Below are 21604 nucleotides of genomic sequence, written 5' to 3'. Positions count from 1 at the left end.
TTACATAAACAAAGGAATATTCATGAAAACCCAGTGTCCCTTCTAAATATTATAGGTTGTCAGGAAACAGCCATAAGAAGATGATAATGCAGGGTGAGCAATAAACTAAGAATTCTGAATATATATATCCTGCTATAATCAAGTGATGTTGTAATATAATAAATCTTACAACAAAGTCACTATGACCCACATGTAATGATATTCAAAATCATTACTGAGCTGCATGGTAAGCAGGCTCTGATGGAAAGCACCCTACATTAAGGAAGATTTCAGAATTGGAGTGGGCAGTATATTGTTGCTCTTAGCTTTCGGGTAAATCTTTGCTTGAAATGCCAGGAACAGATGGAAATAGAAAAGCCATTAAATCAGTGTCCCTTACTTCACCATCCCCAAAGTCAGGCAGTCTTCCCTCAGAAAGAGTGAAGACTTCTCAGAAATATACATCTGATATTTCCCCCCACTCCCCAATTTGTTCCATGGTACCTCCATCTGAAAGTTCATGAACACTTTTCCAGAAGCAAAAGACAGGAGCCATCTACAAAGGAAAACTGTACAGGGAGGTAAGGAAGAAAGCAAAATAACTACTCTTCAGATGGAAAAGCAGCACACCAAGTCTGGGGAAAGGAAAAGGGAAGACCAGAAGGTGGTCTGAGGGAAATACCTTAAGATTGGGAAACTCCAGGCCAGGGTCTGTAACTAGATTAATATGTGTTTATCCCTCTGCCCTTGGCTGTTCTTGGGAATTGTGCTCCTGAAGCTAGGACTCACAAAGAGCTTGGAACATTTTGATAGTGGATAGACTGTGGGAGAGAGGTAGGGAGGAAAAAAGATACTGCATCCCTATAAACAGCCACTAACTTTACAAATGAGTTTAGAAATATTTTCAAGAGAGCTAACAATAATAACACTATGCAATGGGACATGAGAAAGTCATCAAAACCTCACAATTATCTCTCTTGTCAACTTGAGATGCCTGAAATTACTTTAACTTAAGGATATATTTTTACTATAATTAGAAATTAAGTATTAAACCCATGATGAAAATGAACTGTAATAACATCAGAAACAGATTTGTCCCTACTTTGATAGAATACTATAGTACCAAAGGACATTTAGTCCCTAAAAAAAGTGAAATGCAAATGACTGGCAAAAACATTTTATAAATCGAATGATTACCATTCGATTACCATTATTCAATTACCATAATTACCATTACTCATCCTTGAAACACTTCCTTCATTGGGTATCCAGGACATCATTCTCTCGATTTTCCATCTACAACTTTGACTCTTTCCTCTCAGTCTCATTGGTTCTCTGTTATCTCCTCCACCACCAAACAGTGGAATTATCTAGAGCCCAATTCTTGAATTTATGATTTCTTTCCAAATGCATTTCCTCATGATTTCATCCATTATTGTGTTTTAACTGAGACCTATGCAATGATTACTTTCAAATTATGCATCCAGTTTGGATGTCTTCCTGAATTTCAGACTCATATACCCAATTGCCTTCATGATATTCCCACTTGAATATCTAACAAGGATTTCAGGTTTAATATGTCAATTATAAATTCCTAATTTTCCCTTCAAATCTACATCCAGAAGTCTTCCCCATCTTCCTCTGAAATTCTTATACCCGATATCCAGTCCGTCAGCAAATTCTCTTGACTCTGTCTTCAAAATATATCCATATCTTATCACTTCTCACCATCCCCATTGCTGCCAGCCAAATTACCCCTGTGGTAGGATTGTTGCAATAACCTTCTAACCACTCTCCTTCTTTCACCTTTTTAAAAACATATGTATGTATGTATGTATGTATGTATTTATTTATTTATTTGGAAAGAGAGTAAGCAAGCACACGAGCAGGGGAAGGCAGAGAGAAAGAGAGAGAGAATCCCAAGTAGGCTCCATGCTGTCAGTGCAGAGCCTGATGTGGAGCTCCATCCCACAAACTGAGATCATGACCTGAGCCAAAATCAAGAATCAGACTTGTTTAATGAGCCACCCAGGTAACCCCTCCTTTCACTGTTTAACCGCTATAGGCTGGTCTTCTTACAGAAACCAGAGTAAAACTGCTAAACCATATAGAGTGTATGCTTCGAACACTGTATGTTGAAAGCCTTTCATCAGGTTTCTGTATCATCCAGAGTAAAAACCAGTCTTATAATTATCTACTAGGATGTAAAGTACCCTTATCCTCCTTCCCCTGTTCTTTCTTACGTCATCTTCTATAACTGTCTTCCCTCATTTACTCCATTCCAGCCACTTGCTATTAAATTCTAGACATATTATTCCTCTAATGCTGTCACACTTGACTTCGTACCTGGAATACCTTCCCCCAAATCCTGCAGAGCTTATTCCCTTCCTTCTTCACATTTTCCCTAAGATATTACCCATGAGTCTTTTCTGAACACCATATTTTCTGAAAACCCTCTTTCATAGCACTTATCACTTTAAAAATTCTGTGTAATTTGGTTATTTAATGGACTTATTAATAGACTTAATGTCTATCTCCCCCTAACTAGAATATAAGATAAATGAGAAGAAGAATTTTAGTGTCTTTGCCAGGGCTTGAATCCCCAATTCCTAGAACAGTGTCTAGCACACAGTAGGAACTCATAAATATTATTTCAATGGAAGAATGTACATCTTTTAATACTGTAAAGAAATTGAACAAAATATTAATGGTACTTCATTCAAGATAGTGAATTTGTAGGTGAATTCAACATTCTATTATATATTTTACAACCAGTATACTTTTATGTATTGCATATATATATATATATATATATATATATGTATATATATATATATATATTTAATGTTGTAATTATATCCTTTTAGGGCTACCTATGTCCAAATGAATTTATTGCCACCCAAGGTCCATTACCAGGAACAGTTGGGGATTTTTGGAGAATGGTGTGGGAAACCAGAGCAAAAACATTAGTAATGCTAACACAGTGTTTTGAAAAAGGACGGGTAAGTTATTTAAAAATCTTTCACAAGATGTTATCTTACAATTGTCTTAATATATGTGTGACAATTTCAGCTAATGCTGTGAGTCATCAATAACTTAGACATCTGTCTATGAGGCAGTTTTAACTTAGTAGCAATAACTGTGATATATATTCTAATATAACAGTGGTTCTTATGACTGGTGATTTTCTCTGAATACAGATCAGATGCCATCAGTATTGGCCAGAGGACAACAAACCAGTTACTGTCTTTGGAGATATAGTGATTACAAAGCTAATGGAGGATGTTCAAATAGATTGGACCATCAGGGATCTGAAAATTGAAAGGGTAAAAAAAGGCAATGGCGGGGAACACAATAGTAAATATGAGTCTCTAAATGTCTAGAAGTAAAATTAATTCCCAGAACTTCCCCTTGCAACAATACCTCTACATTCAACAGTGCTTTCCTAATATTTTCTAAACCAAAGTTTTTAGTTGGTAACTGACCTCAATATCTGTGTCACTTTGTTTAATTCCAAATCTCATGGTTAAAGTTTACATTAACCAATTATCACCAACTTGTTAGGTAGACAAAGGAAAAAAAGAAGGAAATAACTAGATTGTTAGGTTTTTATTTGATGAAGAAACTATAATATTTGACTTAAAACAGGAATTTCCTTAATCAGTAATCTCTTTCCTCATCTTAATAATTTGATTTTCTATTTAATCCAGAACCAACACATAAGGTATAGTATGGGATCCCACTTACCAGTTTGTATAAATGCCTATACACACAGAAAACGATCTAAGGAAATTTATACTTTCTAACATTATCAGACACTCATTACCTGTGTTTTGAATAATAGGTGAATGTGTTTGCATTTTGGAACAAAATTGTTTTTTTTTTTATTTTTAATTTGTAAATGTTTATTCTTGAGGGAGAGAGACAGAGACAGAGAGTGAGTGGGGAAGGTTCAGAGCGAGAGAGAGAGAGAGGGAGACACAGAATCTGAAGCAGGCTCCAGGCTCTGAGCTCAGCACAGAACCTGACATGGGGCTTGAACTCACGAACCGTGAGATCATGACCTGAGCCAAAGTCGGATGCTTAACCGACTGAACCATGCTTCACCAATTAAACCACCCAGGTGCCCCGGAACAAAATTGTTTTAAACTCTACAATTCTTGTCCTACGAAATGTTACACTACATTTGAATATAAACACTCTATATTATCCTCTGTTTGTAAGCTTTTTTATTGTTGCCATTCATGCTGAAAGGCAATTTGCTTTATTGTAGCAATAATAGAAGACCTGTCTTGCAGGAAATCATGAAAACATAGTTTCTTCCGTTTGGTAAATAGTCATTTTTAAAAGATCACCTTCAAAAGCTAAGACATAGCTGCCTTAAACCTTCATTGTGGTACTTTAATAATTGTATCGTGCTTCTTTAATCTGTCATGTTGCCTAGCATGGAGATTGTATGACTGTGAGACAGTGCAACTTTACTGCTTGGCCTGAGCATGGAGTCCCTGAAAACAGTGCCCCTCTGGTTCACTTTGTAAAGTTGGTTCGAGCAAGCAGAGCACATGACACAACACCTATGATTGTTCACTGCAGGTAAGGAAGATATTTTCAGAACCTTATATGAAACACTAGAAATGGCATTTAAACCCAATTATCATGATACCATTGATAAGGGAACTTTCCTGAAGTCTTGACTGGATTATGCCTCTCAAAGGAAAGTCTTTAATTTTTTTTTAATTGTAGCCCCTTGATGTGTGTGTATGGTGTCATGTGTGTGTGTTTGTGTGTGTGTGTGTGTGTGTGTAGGATTTTAAGAATTTTACAAATAAACATCAGATCCTTTATTATTTCAATTGGCATTAGTCTACTATCATAATTTAATTTTTTGTAAAAAGAATTTTTAGATTTGAGTTGTAAAGAATAAAAGAAAATGAACTTTAAAATAAAGATTAAATTGGGTGACCAACCCAAGTATTATAACAAATTTGGACAAACTTTAGCTACTCTCATGTCCTTCTTTGGCTGCTTTTTGAACATGGTTAAGAGAATATAACTGCAAGTTGAAAATTGTCTCCTCATTTTCATTGGTATTTAATACTTAGAAATAAAATTCAAGGTCTTTAGCATTCAGAGTTTTTCTGGACAGATTGATTTAATTTGTGTTTTCTAACATGATAGAACAAGACTTTCTAACAAGTCTCAACTTGTGTCTCTTCAACAATTGGTTTGTAAATAGAGAAAAAGTGGATAATAATACACTATTTTATGATTCCATTTACATGAGACGCCTAGAATAGGTAAATTCATAGAGACAGAAAGTAAAATTGTGGTTACCAGGGACTTGAGGGAGAGAGAGATGGGGAGTTATAATGCGTATGTTGTTTAGTTAGTTGTTTCATGAGAACTTCTGCTTGGGATGATGAAAAAGTTCTGGAAATGGATAGTGGTGATGGTTGCACAATGTTGTGAATGTGTTTCATGCCAACTGAGTTGTGTACTTAAGTATGGTTAAAATGGTAAATTGTTTGTTACATGTCTATTACTGCAATAAAATTATTAGGTAACAGTACTTAATCACATTAATAATTAATAAATTATTAATTATAATTTTTCCAATAACTGATAATTTTTCTAACAGGTGTATGCTATAATCAGTCTGGTTAAAGATGTAAGAATATATTAATCCATCCAAGTTTTTTACTTTTATTTAGAGGAGAAAATTCAATATGTGATTTAAATGATTATATATTTTCTAGGAATATTTTACATTTTTTTAATTATAAAGGTAATACATAAATGCTTGCTCATTACAAAATATCTAAACAATATTTATGTTTAAAAAGCATACAGAACAAAGATTAAAAGCCTCATTTTTACTGTCTTATTTCCATTTCCCCTCCCTAAACATAACATTTTCATCAAAATAGTGTATGATATAAATAGATTAACAGCTTGCTTCTAAAGTCAACTATTCCTGTTAAGCTGGGTCATTGATGATTAAAATTTTTAATGAACAGTAGCTGCCTTTAGCTTCTTTGTGTCTTGCACATATACTGACACTAACATCCATTAGAAAAGAAAAGTACCTAATCCCTTATAGCCTCAAAAAGAGTAGAGAGCATGGGGCTCAGTCAGTTAAGTGTCCAACTTTGGCTCAGGTCATGACCTTGCAGTCCATAGGTTCAAGCCCCACGTCGAGCTCTGTGCTGACAACTCAAAGCCTAGAGCCTGCTTTGGATTTTGTGTCTCCCTTTCTCTCTGCTCCTCCCCCCTCATGTCTCTCTCTCTCTCTCTCCTTCAAAAATAAACATTAAAAAATTAAAAAAAAAAAAAGAGTAGAGAGCAGATAGTAGCTACACTGTGATGAACATAGCATAATCTATAGACTTAACCAAATCACTATGTTGTATACCTGAAACTAATGTCACATCGTGTGTCAATTATACTTCAATAGAAAGACAGAGAGAGAGAGAGAGAGAGAGAGAGAGAGTCTCCCCCTTTGTAATAGAAATGGATGAAATATCAGAAAAAAGAATGCTCAAATTAAGAATTCTCTTTGGTATCATTTAAAACTGTCTACTAAATTTTTATCTCTAACCCCAGCTTCTCACCTCAACTTAGATGTACATTTAACTGCCAATTTAATGTGACAACCTGAATGACCACAAAACTGAAAATTTGATGTGTCCAAAACAGAACACTTGATTCAATCTCCAACCTCACTCCACCTTCTCAGTCCCCTCTTGGTAAACTGCAAGTCCACTCCCCATGGTGCCAGAACCCGGGGTCATCCCTGACTCTGCCCTTGCTCTCGCTCTCCACCTGCGGCCCTGAAGCAAGTACTCTGATGCCTCTCCCCTCTCACCTCTCCACGGCAGTCCCCCGGCCCTGAGCTCCTTGCTCTTCTTCCAACATGCAGAACATGCTCCACGCACACCTCCCCAGACACACCCTCCGGCTGCAGTGCTCCTCTCACACTGTGTGCTCCCTTTTGTGAGTTTCTTTCCAAATATTACATAATCAGAGACACCTTCTCCTTAACCTGATTTCTCTTTCTTCATAGCGCTTATTACCTCCAGGCACATTCTATGCAGTATTTGTGTAGTGCCCTTCACTGTCCTCTAGAAAATAAGCTCCTCAAGTGCAGGGACTTTGGATTGTTGTTCATAGCTGCACCCCAGATGCCTGGACAGGGTCTGACATTCAAAATATATTGAATAATGTAATTACCAATTACTCTGTTCAGGCATGTGTATATATGTGTTACCATAATTGGATTTATGTTGTAATGCTCATTATTTCGTATATGGCTGAATCATGGGAAATTGCTAAGATTCAGTTATTTCTTACCTACAAAAATGGCAATTTTATGTTGTTCAAAGTAACATTTATAAGACTAGGTGGCCTTCCCTGTGTCTTTTTTTCTTTTTTTATATTTACTTCCTGTGTTAACCGTTCAAATAGCTATGAGTCTTTTTCTTCTAATGGGAATTTCTGCATAAATCTTGTCAAGTTTATCAGTTCATGATTTCTATGGAGCACATACTTGTCCGTGGGTATGAAACTAATTTCTTTTTTTTAATTAAAAAAACTTTTTTTTTACATTTATTTATTTTTGAGAGACAGAGAGAGACAGAACACTAGTCGGAGAGGGATAGAGAGAGAGGGAGACCCAGAATCCAAAGCAGGCTCCAGGCTCTGAGCTGTCAGCACACAACCTGATGCGGGGCTCAAACTCACAAACCATAAGATCGTGACCTGAGCTGAAGTCAAATGCTTAACTGACTGAGCCACCCAGGCAACCCTAAGCTAATTTCTTAAAAGGAAACAGCTTTTCAATTTTATTATCTATAGGAAGTAAAAAAAATTCTAAGAAAAGAAAGTGAAAAGAACAGATGAGAGACTGCCAGTAAGAAGCAGAGTAAATGCTATAGGGCTAAGAGTTGGTATTTTTAATATTCAGCATTTGTATTCGTAACCAAAAATATGTGCAATACAAAGTTTCTGGTGTTAAAAATGTTCAACAGTTTAAAAAAAAACTTCTTGATATGTATGTATATATAATGGAATATTACTCAGCCATCAAAAGGAATGAAATCTTGCCATTTGCAATGATGTGGATGGAGCTAGAATATATTATGCTAAGTGAAATAAGTCATTCAGAGAAAGACAGATACCATATGATTTCATTCATATGTGGAACTTAAGGAACAAAACAGATGAACACAGGGGAAGGAAAAATAAAGAAAAAGGCAAACCATAAGAGACTCTTAACTATAGAGAACAAACTGAAAGTTGATGGAAGGCAGATGAGTGGAAGATGGGCTAAATGGGTGATGGGGATTAAGGAGGGCACTTGTGAGGACCACTGGGTGTTGTATGTAAGTGTTAAATCACTAAATTCTACTCCTATAACCATTATTACACTACATGTTAACTAACTACAATTTAAATAAAAACTTGAAACAAACAAATCATCTGTATACTTCTCCAAATATACCCCTTAAAATATTATGAAAGAAGAGGAAAAGTTCAACTGGTTAAAAAAAAATAGCATGGATTGAAGAGACAGAGGAGACAATAGCTGAATTAGAAGATAAAATTATGGAAAAAGAGGAAGCTGAGAAAAAGAGAGAAAAAAATCCAGGAGTATGAGGGGAGAATTAGAGAACTAAGTATTGCAATCAAATGGAACAATATCTGTATTATAGGAATTCCAGAAGAGGAAGAGAGAGAGAAAGGGGCTGAAGGTGTACTTGAACAAATCATAGCTGAGAACTTCCCTGATATGGGGAAGGAAACAGGCATTGAAATCCAAGAGGTACAGAGAACTCCCTTCAGATATAACTTTAATCGATCTTCTGTACAACATATCATAGTGAAACTGGCAAAATACAAGGATAAAGAGAGAATTCTGAAAGCAGCTAGGGATAAACAGGCCCTAACATACAAAGGTAGACACAAAGTGTAGTAGCAGACCTATCTACTGAAACTGGGCAGGCCAGAAATGAATGGCAGGAAATCTTCAATGTGATGAACAGAAAAAATATGCAGCCAAGAACCCTTTATCCAGCAAGTGTGTCATTCAGAATAGGAGAGATAAAGGTTTTTCCAAACAAAAACTGAAGGAATTCATCATCACTAAGCCAGCCCTACAAGAGATCCTAAGGAGGACTCTATGAGTGAAATGTTACAAGGACCACAAAGTACCAGAGACATCACTACAAGCATGAAACCTACAGATATCACAATGACTCTAAACCCATATCTTTCAATAATAACACTGAATGTAAATGGACTAAATGCTCCAACCAAAAGACATAGGGTATCAGCATGGATTAAAAAAAACAAGACCCATCTATTTGCTGTCTACAAGAGACTCATTTTAGACCTGAGGACACCTTCAGATTGAAAGTGAGGGGATGGAGAACTATCTATCATGCCACTGGAAGTCAAAGAAAGCTGGAGTAACGATACTTATATCAGACAAACTAGACTTTAAATTAAAGGCTGTAACAAGAGATGAAGAAGGACATTATATAATAATTACAGGGTCTATCCATCAGGAAGAGCTAACAATTATATATGTCTAGGCACCGAATACAGGAGCCCCCAAATATATTAAACAATCACAAACATAGGCAACCTTATTGATAAGAATTTGGAAATTGCAGGGGACTTTAATACTCCACTTACAACACTGGATAGATCATCTAGACACAGAATCAATAAAGAAACAAGGGCCCTGAATGATACATTGGATCAGATGGACTTGACACACATATTTAGAACTCTGCATCCCAGAGCAACAGAATATACTTTTTTCTCGAGTGCACATGTAAAATTGTCCAAGATAGATCATATACTGGGTCACAAAAGAGCCCTTAAGAAGTATAAAAGAATTGAGATCATACCATGCACACTTTCAAACCACAATGCTATGAAACTTGAAATCAACTACAGGAATAAGTCTAGAAAACCTCCAAAAGCATGGAGGTTAGAGCACACCCTACTAAAGAATGAATAGGTCAACCAGGCAATTAGAGAAGAAATTTAAAAATATATGGAAACAAATGAAAATGAAAATACAACAATCCAAACACTTTGGGATGCAGCAAAGACAGTCCTGAGAGGAAAATACATTGCATTCCAGGCCTATCTCAAGAAACAAGAAAAATCCCAAATACAAAATCTAACAGCACACCTAAAGGAATTAGAAGCAGAACAGCAAAGACACCCCAACCCAGTAGAAGAAGAGAAATAATAAAGATCAGAGCAGAAATAAACAATAAAGAATTTTTTAAAAAACAGCCGAGCAGATCAATGAAACCAAGAGTTTGTTTTTTTAAAAAATAAACAAAATTGATAAACCTCTAGCCAGCCTTCTCAAAAAGAAAAGGGAGAGGACCCAAATAGATAAAATCATTAATTAAAATGGAATTATTACAACCAATCCCTCAGAAATGCATGCAATTATCAGGGAATACTGTGAAAAATTATATGCCAACAAATTGGACAACCTGGAAGAAATGGACAAATTCCTAAACACCCACACACTTCCAAAATTCAAACAGGAAGAAATAGAAAATTTGAACAGACCCATAACCAGAGAAGAAATTGAATCAGTTATCAAAAATCTCCCAACAAATAAGAGTCCAGGACCAGATGGCTTCCCTGGGGAATTCTACCAGACATTTAAAGAAGAGATAATACCTATCCTTCTCAAGCTGTTCCAAAACATAGAAAGGGAAGGAAAACTTCCAGACTCATTCTATGAAGCCAACATTACTTTGATTCCCAAACCGGACAGAGACCCAGCAAAAAAAAAAAAAAAAAGAACTACAGGCCAATATCCCTGATGAATATGGATGCAAAAATTCTCAACAAGATACTAGCAAACTGAATTCAACAGCATGTAAAAAGAATTATTCACCATGATCAATGGGATTCATTCCTGAGCTGCAAGGGCTAGTTTCAGTATTCGCAAATCAATCAACATGATACATCACATTAATAAAAGAAAAGATAAGAACCACATGATTCTGTGAATTGATGCAGAAAAAGCATTTGACAAAATTCAGCATCCTTTCTTAAGAAAAACCCTCAAGAAAGTTGGGATAGAAGGAACATACTTAAACATCATAAAAGCCATTTATGAAAAGCCCACAGCTAATCTCATCCTCAATGGGGAAAAACTGAGAGCTTTCCCCCTGAGATCAGGAACACAACAGGGATGTCCACTCTCACTGCTGTTGTTTAACATAGTGTTGGAAGTTCTAGCATCAGCAATCAGACAACAAAAGGAAATCAAATGCATCAAAATTCACAAAGATGAAGTAAAGCTTTCACTTCTTATAGATTACATGGTACTATACATGGAAAACCCGTTAGACTCACCAAAAGTCTGCTAGAACTGATACATGAATTCAGCAAAGTTGCAGGATACAAAATTAATGTACAGAACTCAGTTGCATTCTTATACAATAATAATGAAGTGACAGAAAGACAAAAAACGAAACTGATCCCATTCACAATTGCACCAAGAAGCATAAAATACCTATAAATAAACCTAACCAAAGATGTAAAAATCTGTATGCTGAAAACTATAGAAAGCTTATGAAGGAAATTGAAGAAGGTAACAAAGAAATGGAAAAACATTCCGTGCTCATGGGTTGGAAGAATAAATATTGTTAAAATGTCAATACTACCCAAAGCTATCTATACATTCAATGCAATCCCAATCAAAATTGCACCAGCATTCTTCTCGAAGCTAGAACAAGCAATCCTAAAATTTGTATGGAACCACAAAAGGCCCCAAAGAGTCAAAGTAATATTGAAGAAGAAAACCAAAGCAGGAGGCATCACAATCCCAGACTTTAGCCTCTACTACAAAGCTGTAATCATCAAGACAGCATGGTATTGGCACAAAAACAGACACATAGACGAATGGAATAGAATAGAGACTCCAGAATTGGACCCACAAAAGTATGGCCAACTAATCTTTGACAAAGCAAGAAAGCATATCCAATGGACAAAAGTCTCTTTAACAAGTGGTTCTGGGAGAGCTGGACAGCAACATGCAGAAGAATGACACTAGACTACTTTCTTACACTATTCATAAAAATAAACTCAAAATGGATAAAGGACCTGAATGTGAGACAGGAAACCATCAAAACCCTAGCGGAGAAAGCAGGAAAAGACCTCTCTGACCTCAACTGCAGCAATTTCTTAGTTGACACATCCCCAAAGGCAAGGGAATTAAAAGCAAAAATAAACTACTGGGACCTTATGAAGATAAAAAGCTTCTGCACAGCAAAGGAAACAACCAACAAAACTAAAAGGCAACCAACAGAATGGGAAAAGATATTTGCAAATGACATATCGGACAAAGGGCTAGTATCCAAAATCTATAAAGAACTTACCAAACTCCACACCCAAAAAACAAATAATCCAATGAAGAAATGGGCAGAAGACATGAATAGACACTTCTCTAAAGAAGACATCCAGATGGCCAACAGGCCCATGAAAACATGCTCAACATCGCTCCTCATCAGGGAAATACAAATCAAAACCACACTGAGATATCACCTCATGCCAGTCAGAGTGGCTAAAATGAACAAATCAGGAGACTATAGATGCTGGCAAGGATGTGGCAAAATGGGAACCCTCTTGCACTGTTGGTGGGAATGCAAACTGGTGCAGCCACTCTGGAAAACAGTGTGGAGGTTCCTCAGAAAATTAAAAATCAATCTACCCTATGACCCAGCAATAGCACTGCTAGGAATTTACCCAAGGGATACAGGAGTGCTGATGCATAGGGGTACTTGTACCCCAATGTTTATAGCAGCACTTTCAACAATAGCCAAATTATGGAAAGAGCCTAAATGTCCATCAATTGATGAATGGATAAAGAAGTTGTGGTTTATATATACAATGGAATACTACTTGGCAATGAGAAAGAATGAAATCTGGCCCTTTGTAGCAACATGGATGGAACTGGAGAGTGTTATGCTAGGTGAAATAAGCCATACAGAGAAAGACAGATACCATATGTTTTCACTTTTATGTGGATCCTGAGAAACGTAACAGAAACCCATGGAGGAGGGGAAGGAAAAAAAAAGAGGTTAGAGTGGGAGAGAGCCAAAGCATAAGAGACTCTTAAAAACTGAGAACAAACTGAGGGTTGATGGGGGGTGGGAGGGAGGGGAGGGTGGGTGATGGGCATTGAGGAGGGCACCTGTTGGGATGAGCACTGGCTGTTGTATGGAAACCAATTTGACAATAAATTTCATATTTAAAAAAAACTCAAACATTTGATGAGAGTGCTAATGATAATCATCTTGGTCTATCTAGTCTTGGTAACAATACAAATCCATACACACTCCAAAGAAAATCTACTTCCAAATAAGAAAAAGAACTGTTTAGGATTTATTATTATCATAGTTCATTTTCTTCTTTACTATCAACATGAACAATCTTTTGCTGAACAATATTCACTCTTCCTGCAGTGCTGGAGTTGGAAGAACTGGAGTTTTTATTGCTCTGGACCACTTAACACAACATATAAATGATCATGATTTTGTGGATATATATGGATTAGTAGCTGAACTGAGAAGTGAAAGAATGTGCATGGTGCAGAACCTGGTAAGATGTCTAAAACCGTGTGCAGTGCTCTATAATTTCTACAGGGAGGATATTAGTGGCAGCAGTCTGGTTGGGCATGGACTTGAAACCTTATTTGCATAGCAGCCGCTCTGCTCTCTTTTGCTGTATTATAAACCTCCTAGGGGGGAGGGGATTGGGGAAGGGCAGCTCATGCAGCATAGTCACCCCTGTGCACTGTTACTCACTGGTCATCCTTCCTACCTTGTTTATACTGATAAGTAGATAAGTATATAGAAAATAATTTTGTTTAGACTGATATATATATATATACACACATATATATATATATGTGTGTATATATATATATACATATATATATATACTGATTCATATCATATATACTGATATGAAAATAATCAGTTTATACTGATAAGTATATAGAAAATAAAATTGATCTGTCTTTAGCATTTGGCAAATTTGAGAAGCTCAGGAAATGAATCAAATCAATTTCTTTTGTAAACATGCTAAAAATTATATTTGGGAAAAGTTTAAAATACTGTTATGGGGTTTTATGTATTTCATTTGTCCATATTTACCCCTATTGTATAATAGTACTAATGATCATCATAGCATACTATCAACTAACTATTTTGGAGTATTTTGTTCTGTTGTTTTGGTTTGTAGGCAAAAATGTTTACAAAATATATTTTTTTCTTCATTAAAAAAGTCACACAGTATAATACTAAATCCTTAACGTGTATTATCTCATTTAATCCTTTATTTGTAAAGAAGTGCCAATAAAACTAATCAACAGACTAGCAGTTATTGGCTCTGCTTTATAAGTAGGGAAGCAGATGTTCCCTTTGAAGAATTTAAATGATATAATAAGGTTATACTATTAATTAGTTTCAGAACCACAATTCAAGCCCAAGTCTGTCTATCGGTAACATGTAAGATGTTTCTGTCTGTATATATGAATTGGTATTTTTATGTTCTTCAAATAGAAATTTTTTCACAGTAAATATACAGGCCTGCCTTAACCATATTTTCCACAATACCTACTAGAAAACACAAATAGCATCCTAGTTGTTAAAGGTGTGAGAAAACAGGTTCTTGGCTTTAATAAGTTTGAAAAGAAGTTAAACTGATCTTAAAATTTCTTAAAGGCTCTATGCTACTTTGCATTACAATTACAAATGTAGAGCCCCTGTGGGCATCTTTTTCCAAACTTACATGATTATGAAATCCTTGAACCTTTTTTGACCCCAGAACTTACAATACCATGTAGGGGAACATTAATGTTCTTAGGAAGATGCTGGCTGCACCAGAGACATCTAAACTTTGTGGACTGCACATCCCTTTCAGGAAAAATATTTGCACATTCAACTCCAATAATTCTATATTTATTTTTTAAATGTAGATTGAAAAATTATGTAAATTATAAAGCATACAAAATGAGAAATAAAAAACATGTAATAAAGATCAAATAACCAATATTTTGAAATCTTGCTAATTATGATGCTCTCATATTATCATTAAGTATTTTCAAAAGATAAAATATACACTTAGCACAAGGTAATTCTATTTCAATCGTGATTTTAGATACATATTCTAAATTATTTATAATTTTTAAACAAGTGATCTAGCTTTTTATCAGATTTCATTACACTGTTGTTTTTACTGACTAGAATGACCATAAGATTATTCTAGAGGTACAAAGAATTTCAGCCTTGCTGTTTCCTTGTCATTCATTTGGGCTTATATGATAAATACTGCCTTCAATCCACAGTCTCTTTGTAGGAATCTTTCTAAGCCACTTCAGTTTTGTGATGGTTAGGTAAAATTAGGTAATGTAATCCATGTACATTCTCTTCTATGCTGAAAGGGAACAAATGAGGGAAGTATCACTCTTCCTTTAGGATACTTCAGAAACGGAATAGAACTTGTGACCAGGGTTGACTTCCTGGGTGTGACAGGCACAATCTCACAGGGCTCATGCTCAAAAGGGCACTTGATGCAGCGTTTGCTGTCACTGTCTTGAAAATCATTAATATTTTTTGAGGGAGGAAACTCATATTTTCATTTTGCAGTGAGCCCACAAATTAGGTGTCCTCAATTATAAGGGGTCCAATATAAATCCAACTATTAACCATTATTTAAACCCAAATTCTTTCTTATTTTTGTTAACAATAAGAATAAATAGAAAGCTAACATTTTCCTCCCATGTTCCTGGATGTACACATGTGCACAAGCACTCAGTGTTCTTGGCAATGATAAAGATTGGTTGACTCTTTTGGATATTATAGAGGGTGGGGCTGATTGGGATATTGTTTCCTTTTAGAATCTAGAGTCAATCCTCAGATAATAAAAATTGGAAACATTTTGACTTGCTCTAAGTTTTGTGGCACCAGACTTTGTAAAGTGTATGTTCAAGAATGCCGGTTAATAATTTCACACAATTTAGTGCCCAGTATATGCTATAAGCTTCATATGTTATGCTTGTTTAACCAGCCCGAGTACTATGTTGCAGGGTAGGCAAGGGAATAGAAAGAGCATGAGTTTTGAGGTCAGAAAATTGAGTTAAGATTCCAGTTCAGCTAATTAATTGCTGGTCTGTGACTTTGTTTAATTAAACTCTTTTAGTTATTTCTCTTTTGTAAAATAGTCATGTTTTACTTTTCACAAGTTTATTGTCAGTATCAAATAAGAGAAAGTATCTAAAGCACCAACATGCAGTAAATGCCCAGCATGCGGTAAATATCTGACAGAATTCTTCTGGATTCCCTACTTGCTGAAAAGCTGGTTCTCAAAAGCTCTCTTTCACCTCACTTCATTCCCAAAGTTATGCTCTTTGCTGTCTTTTTTCTGTGGTGATAAAAAAGGAAAATGACCACAGTTCTTGACTCCAGTCCTTACAAACCACTATTGCCTTGCCCAAGAGTGGTTTCTTACTTTCTTCTGTTGCACTCGGGAGTAGTTCCAATTTCTATAAAGAATGCTGTCTTGGCACATGCTACAGTAGCCATGGGCAGGGGTGAGGTGGGAACCTCAGCAATATTTTGCCACTAAAAGGCCCCAGAGGGGCATGGCCCAGACCCAGGAGAGAGCTATGAGTTCTTTCATTGTCTACCAAAAAATAGTTCATAGCAGCCCCAAGAACTTTCTGAGAGAATAGTATGCAGTAAGATAACATGCTGAGATGCTTTCGGTACTTCCAATAAGGGTTAATCTGGATGAGTCCCTTCCCTGCTGTGGTTTTCCTGGAAATTAACAGATGTGAAGCCTTAGGGTAAAAGAAAAAAAAAAAAACTCATATATTTGTTGTATGTAGTTTTTTGCCAGGCACTTTATATATATTAAATCCTTTAAATATCACAACATAGGTGTTATGATCTTCCACATGAGGAAGCCAAACATCAGAAAAGTTTAATTCTTAAGATACCATGATTATCTAAGGTAGAAGCTGGAATTGAACTCATCACTGCCTCTTTGGCAATAACACACCATGACAGAGGGATTTTGGAAAATATAGTACTGGCCGTGGAGCTCAGCCTGCCCTGCTGGCAGAATTTACACACATCATTCTTTCCAGTGGAGAAAATGAGATCGGGACAGTCAGAAGCTTCACATATCAAATGTGACTTCAAATTCAAATGCGATTTTATAAAAAATACCAAAACTCATAAATTCCAAGATTATAATTTTTGGAGAAGCTATATTGTGTCCGTATATTTCTGCCAATAATGTTATTCATCGTGGGACGTATATTTGAAAACACTTTTTTAGAATTACCTTGAGAAGTAATTTACTAGTAATTTCAACAGAATTTTTATTACTTTCTAACAACACTTTATTTCTTACCAAAACTGAATTATGCAACTTGATCGTGCACTCACTTATAAAACCTAATCCCTAATGACTTCTGAACGTTGTCCACATGAAATTGTTCCTTGAATGGTAAAGGTTGGCTAGGAATGAGAATTAAATGGTACTAAGTCAACAAACATTTGTTACGTAACTGCTACATGCCAGGCACAATTACAGACAATGGGAATATAGCAATGAGTGTGACAGAGTCCTGCCCTCACAGAACTGACATTCTGATGAGATGAGATGAGATGAGATGAGATGAGATGAGATGAGATGAGATGAGATGAGATGAGATGTTTGGAAACATTTTGTAATTCATGAAGAAATAGATATTCATAATAATGACCAACAGTTTCTGAAGACAGTTTCAGTGGAGGAATTCCAAAAAGATTTTGATATACAGTAGCAATAGATATGAATATAACCTCTGAAGATAGATAGATAGATAGATAGATAGATAGATAGAGGACATTCTATTAAATTAGTTATGTGTGTGTGTGTGTGTGTGTCTGTCTGTGTGTGTGTGTATATATATGTATATATATTTTGTTATATTCCTTTAACAGCAGTTGTTTCCTATGTAAAAGTGAGGATGATTTTCTATGACTTGACCTTAAGTATCTTTGTGAAAGTCCAAACTCAGAAATGCTAACAGGTTACTGAATTATATTGAAAAAAAACTTCAAGAAGCTAGATAGTACTGAATTTAGCCTAAACATTCAGAGGAAATGTTAGGAGTCCTTGTCCAGAGTGTGGGTGTTAGGGTATTTCAGTGATCAACTACCTTATAGTTACAAATAAAGACCAGAAACTTGACATTAAGTAGGCCAAGTGTCAGGTGATTAACAGAATTGTTAAATGTATTTTAAATGTGCTGATGGTGTATAGATATGCTCACTCACAGATAGTGAAAGCAAATTTAGCATCTGCATGCCAACAACCATGCTAATCATTCTAAAAAGAAAACTATTTATAGGAAAAAATTACTAATTTAGACCTAAGAGGAAAAAGGAAATTCATAAATAGATCTAATTTGATCTAATTCACAAATAATCTAATTTGCTACTTTTTAAAATAATCACAGCAAGCAGAAACATATTAGCATGGGGTTTAATGGTAAGTATTAAAAAAAAAAAGAAACAAGAAGCCACAGGAACTTAGAAAACCTTATGTTTGAAATGATAGAAAATCATTTATATACATGGTAAGTTCTGGTAAGTTCATGGTAAGATCAAATTAGATCTATTTATGATCTAAGAAAAATCTCCTCCGTATCCATGTATTTAACCACTCTTTCTTTGGTGTCTAGGCACAGTATATCTTTTTATACCAGTGCATTCTGGATCTCTTATCAAGTAAAGGAAGTAACCAGCCCATCTGTTTTGTTAACTATTCAGCACTTCAGAAGATGGACTCTTTGGATGCCATGGAAGGTAACCAGGCAAATTGTACAATTTACTAGTTTACCAGGAGATTAATTACATAATAAACACATGTTGAAAATGTTTTAATAGCTTGGCTAATGCACATAACAATTTTTTTTTATTTCTCTCTAATCCAAGTTAAGATAATAGCCTCTCTTCGTATTTTTGCCATGAAGCACTTAAATATTTTTAACTGGTAGCTTCAGTTAAAATATCTCTTGTGACATGTTACTTTATGTTATAGGTGATGTTGAGCTTGAATGGGAAGAAACCACCATGTAAATATCCAGACCAAACATTACAACTGAAGATATTTTCAAATCCCAGGGGCCAAAATTTCCCCCTTGCTCTTCTGAATTGAAATGTACAACCTTAAAGAAATCTCAATGTTTCTGTTACTGTGCCTTACTAAATGGATTGACATTTTATGAATAGTTGTAGGAAATAGCTAATTGAGGATAATTATTTGTTTTGTACAGAATAAATATGCATGTAAAATGTTTAAGAAAAAATATCCCAGAGATTTTTGAAGTCTTCCACATTTTTGGAATAAGCCAAATGGAAAATTATCATTATGATCTTTCTATGTAAAATTTCCCTGCATATTGGATCGAATTTGAACAAAAGTTGTAAATGTTGATTCAGTAGTGTTATTTTGGCCTCCAGGGTGTTGACGTTTCTTGTGGATGACTTCCAGGACTGTCATAATGATCTGTACTTCCATGTACACCCCTGTGTTTTGAATCTCTGTTTTATGAGTGCTGAGATATCATCTCATGATCTCGAACAGCTGAACGGTAACCCTCTGACACTGCAGGGATTACTTAGCCTTTATGCAACACACAGTAGCTCTTTGGGGACACTGAGGGCTATTTAAGTTGCATTGTGATCTTTAGTTTGAAAAAAACAAAAAGAAAAATTAAACAGTGCTATTGCTCATGTCAAGTTGTAGAGTACATTTGTACTGTCTACGTTCGTACATTTTTCAGGACAAGCTGTACCACTATGTTGTATAGTTAAATACATAGTTAAAGATATCAGAATATTTGACCATTAGATATCTATTCAACCTAATATTAACAGTTTAGAAAGGTTTCTTCAGCAGAAATGTATGATGTATATATGGCAAGCTTGTAACCTAACGACGTGCTGCTGTGGTGCCAACAGAAACTTCTGAATAGATTATATAAAATGGCCTTTATTTCATTTCCCAAAGTAAATTATTGAGGAGTGTATTTGGTGGAACTGGAAACAAAGAAATTAACCAGGTTGTAGCAAATGAGAGATTTTTAAAAACATATTACAGCCTCTCTTCTGTTAGTGACAATGTGCTAAGAAAGTTTTGAACTATAATGAAATTATTTTGTCATAGATTTCAATTAAGGATCATAAAACAAAATAGTATCAATTATTCTATTTCTTCTGTGATAAGAATTATACCTTATTTCTGCCGGCATATACATATAGGAAATTATGCTTATTTCTGCTGGCATGTACATATAGGAAATATGATAGCCAATAAAATTGAATTTTAAAGAATTGAGTTACTTTGCAACATGATTTCAGAGGTCCTTATATGTAAAAATTTTATTTTTATTACATATTAAGATGTAATTGATAATTACCTTAAATAATATAATGAATTATATATAACTACAATATAGTGATATAGTATATATAATTAATGTATAATCACTTCCCACAGTATCTATAGATAGCAAGAAATTTTAAAATCAAATTCATTACCCAAGAAATTAAATTCTTTAATCTTACAAGCAGTCCTGCTTCTTGTTTTTTTCATGGCAAAGAAGTGTAAATAATACAATTCACTACTGTTCCAACCAAGTTTATCCTACAGAAAGTTACAGAAAACAGTAAGAAATGGTGAGAATTCTAAAAGATTTAAGTTGAAGTACAAGTTCTTCTGTTTCCTTCATGTGTCAGTCATTGAAAATATGTGGTGAGGGGTAACCTAGGTGGTTCAGTTGGTTAAGCATGGGACTCTTGAGTTTGGCCCAGGTCATGAGCTCATGGTTCATGTAGGGCTCTGCACTCACAGTGCCATAGAGCCTGCTTGGGATTCTCTCTCTCCCTCTCTCTCTGCCCTTCCCCCGCTTGTGTATGTTCCCTCCCTCTCTCTCTCCTTCTCTCAAAATAAATTAATGTCAAAAAAAAAAAAAAAGGAAAATGTGTGGTGAGCCAGTACTTATGATATGGGTTTTTGTATACATGGAAGACAGCCTGTGGAAAGTACTGGTGAGATTATTTTTTAATGTATTGAATGATAAGAAAATAAACAAGTTTGATCTACAGGCCAGCCCACTTTTTACAATATCTGTATACAACAGATGTGTACAGTGAACAGTTTCAGGTTTCACCCGTGGGTCTATGTATATGTGTGTGTACAAAACATATGTGTATGTGTGTACATACATACACACTATGTATATGTGTGTGTGTTATAACAGAGTTATAACATTAGGTCTCTTCTAAAACAGTGCTTATGAAACTCTAATGTACATATAAATCACCTGGGGATTGTGTTAAAATGCAGATTCTATTTCAGTAGTTCTGGGGTAGGACCTGAGATTCTTCACTTCTAGTAAGTATTCAAGTTATAATATTGCTGCCTGATCTCAGACCATACACTGAACAGCAGATTTCTTTTTTTTTAATGTTTTTTAAATTTATTTTTGAGAGAGACAGAGCATGAATGGGAGAGGGGC

The 21604-nt window shown here is 35.3% G+C and overlaps 1 protein-coding gene and 1 long non-coding RNA gene across 5 annotated transcripts in view; one reads left to right on the top strand and one right to left on the bottom strand.

The window, feature by feature from the left end:
• PTPRQ (protein tyrosine phosphatase receptor type Q) overlaps positions 1-20421 on the top strand; it is a 206695-nt gene extending 186274 nt beyond the window's left edge. For 3 of the 4 annotated variants that reach the window (XM_053894769.1, XM_053894768.1, XM_053894771.1), the window contains 6 exons: positions 2847-2981; positions 3180-3305; positions 4424-4572; positions 13488-13623; positions 18764-18887; positions 19123-20421. In XM_053894769.1, coding sequence (XP_053750744.1) covers positions 2847-2981; positions 3180-3305; positions 4424-4572; positions 13488-13623; positions 18764-18887; positions 19123-19160 — 708 coding nt within the window. In that variant the 3' untranslated portion in view covers positions 19161-20421. The remainder of the gene's footprint in view (positions 1-2846; positions 2982-3179; positions 3306-4423; positions 4573-13487; positions 13624-18763; positions 18888-19122) is intronic. The other variant, XM_053894770.1, reaches the window with a different exon arrangement.
• The window catches only part of LOC109270557 (uncharacterized), a 166895-nt gene that overhangs the window by 123235 nt on the left and 22056 nt on the right, over positions 1-21604 (bottom strand). The window lies entirely within an intron of this gene.

Source organism: Panthera pardus, unplaced genomic scaffold (assembly GCF_024362965.1).
Source record: "Panthera pardus isolate Hobbes unplaced genomic scaffold, ASM2436296v1 HiC_scaffold_6, whole genome shotgun sequence".
Classification (NCBI taxonomy): domain Eukaryota; kingdom Metazoa; phylum Chordata; class Mammalia; order Carnivora; family Felidae; genus Panthera; species Panthera pardus.
This window is presented reverse-complemented; position numbering and strand designations above follow the sequence as displayed.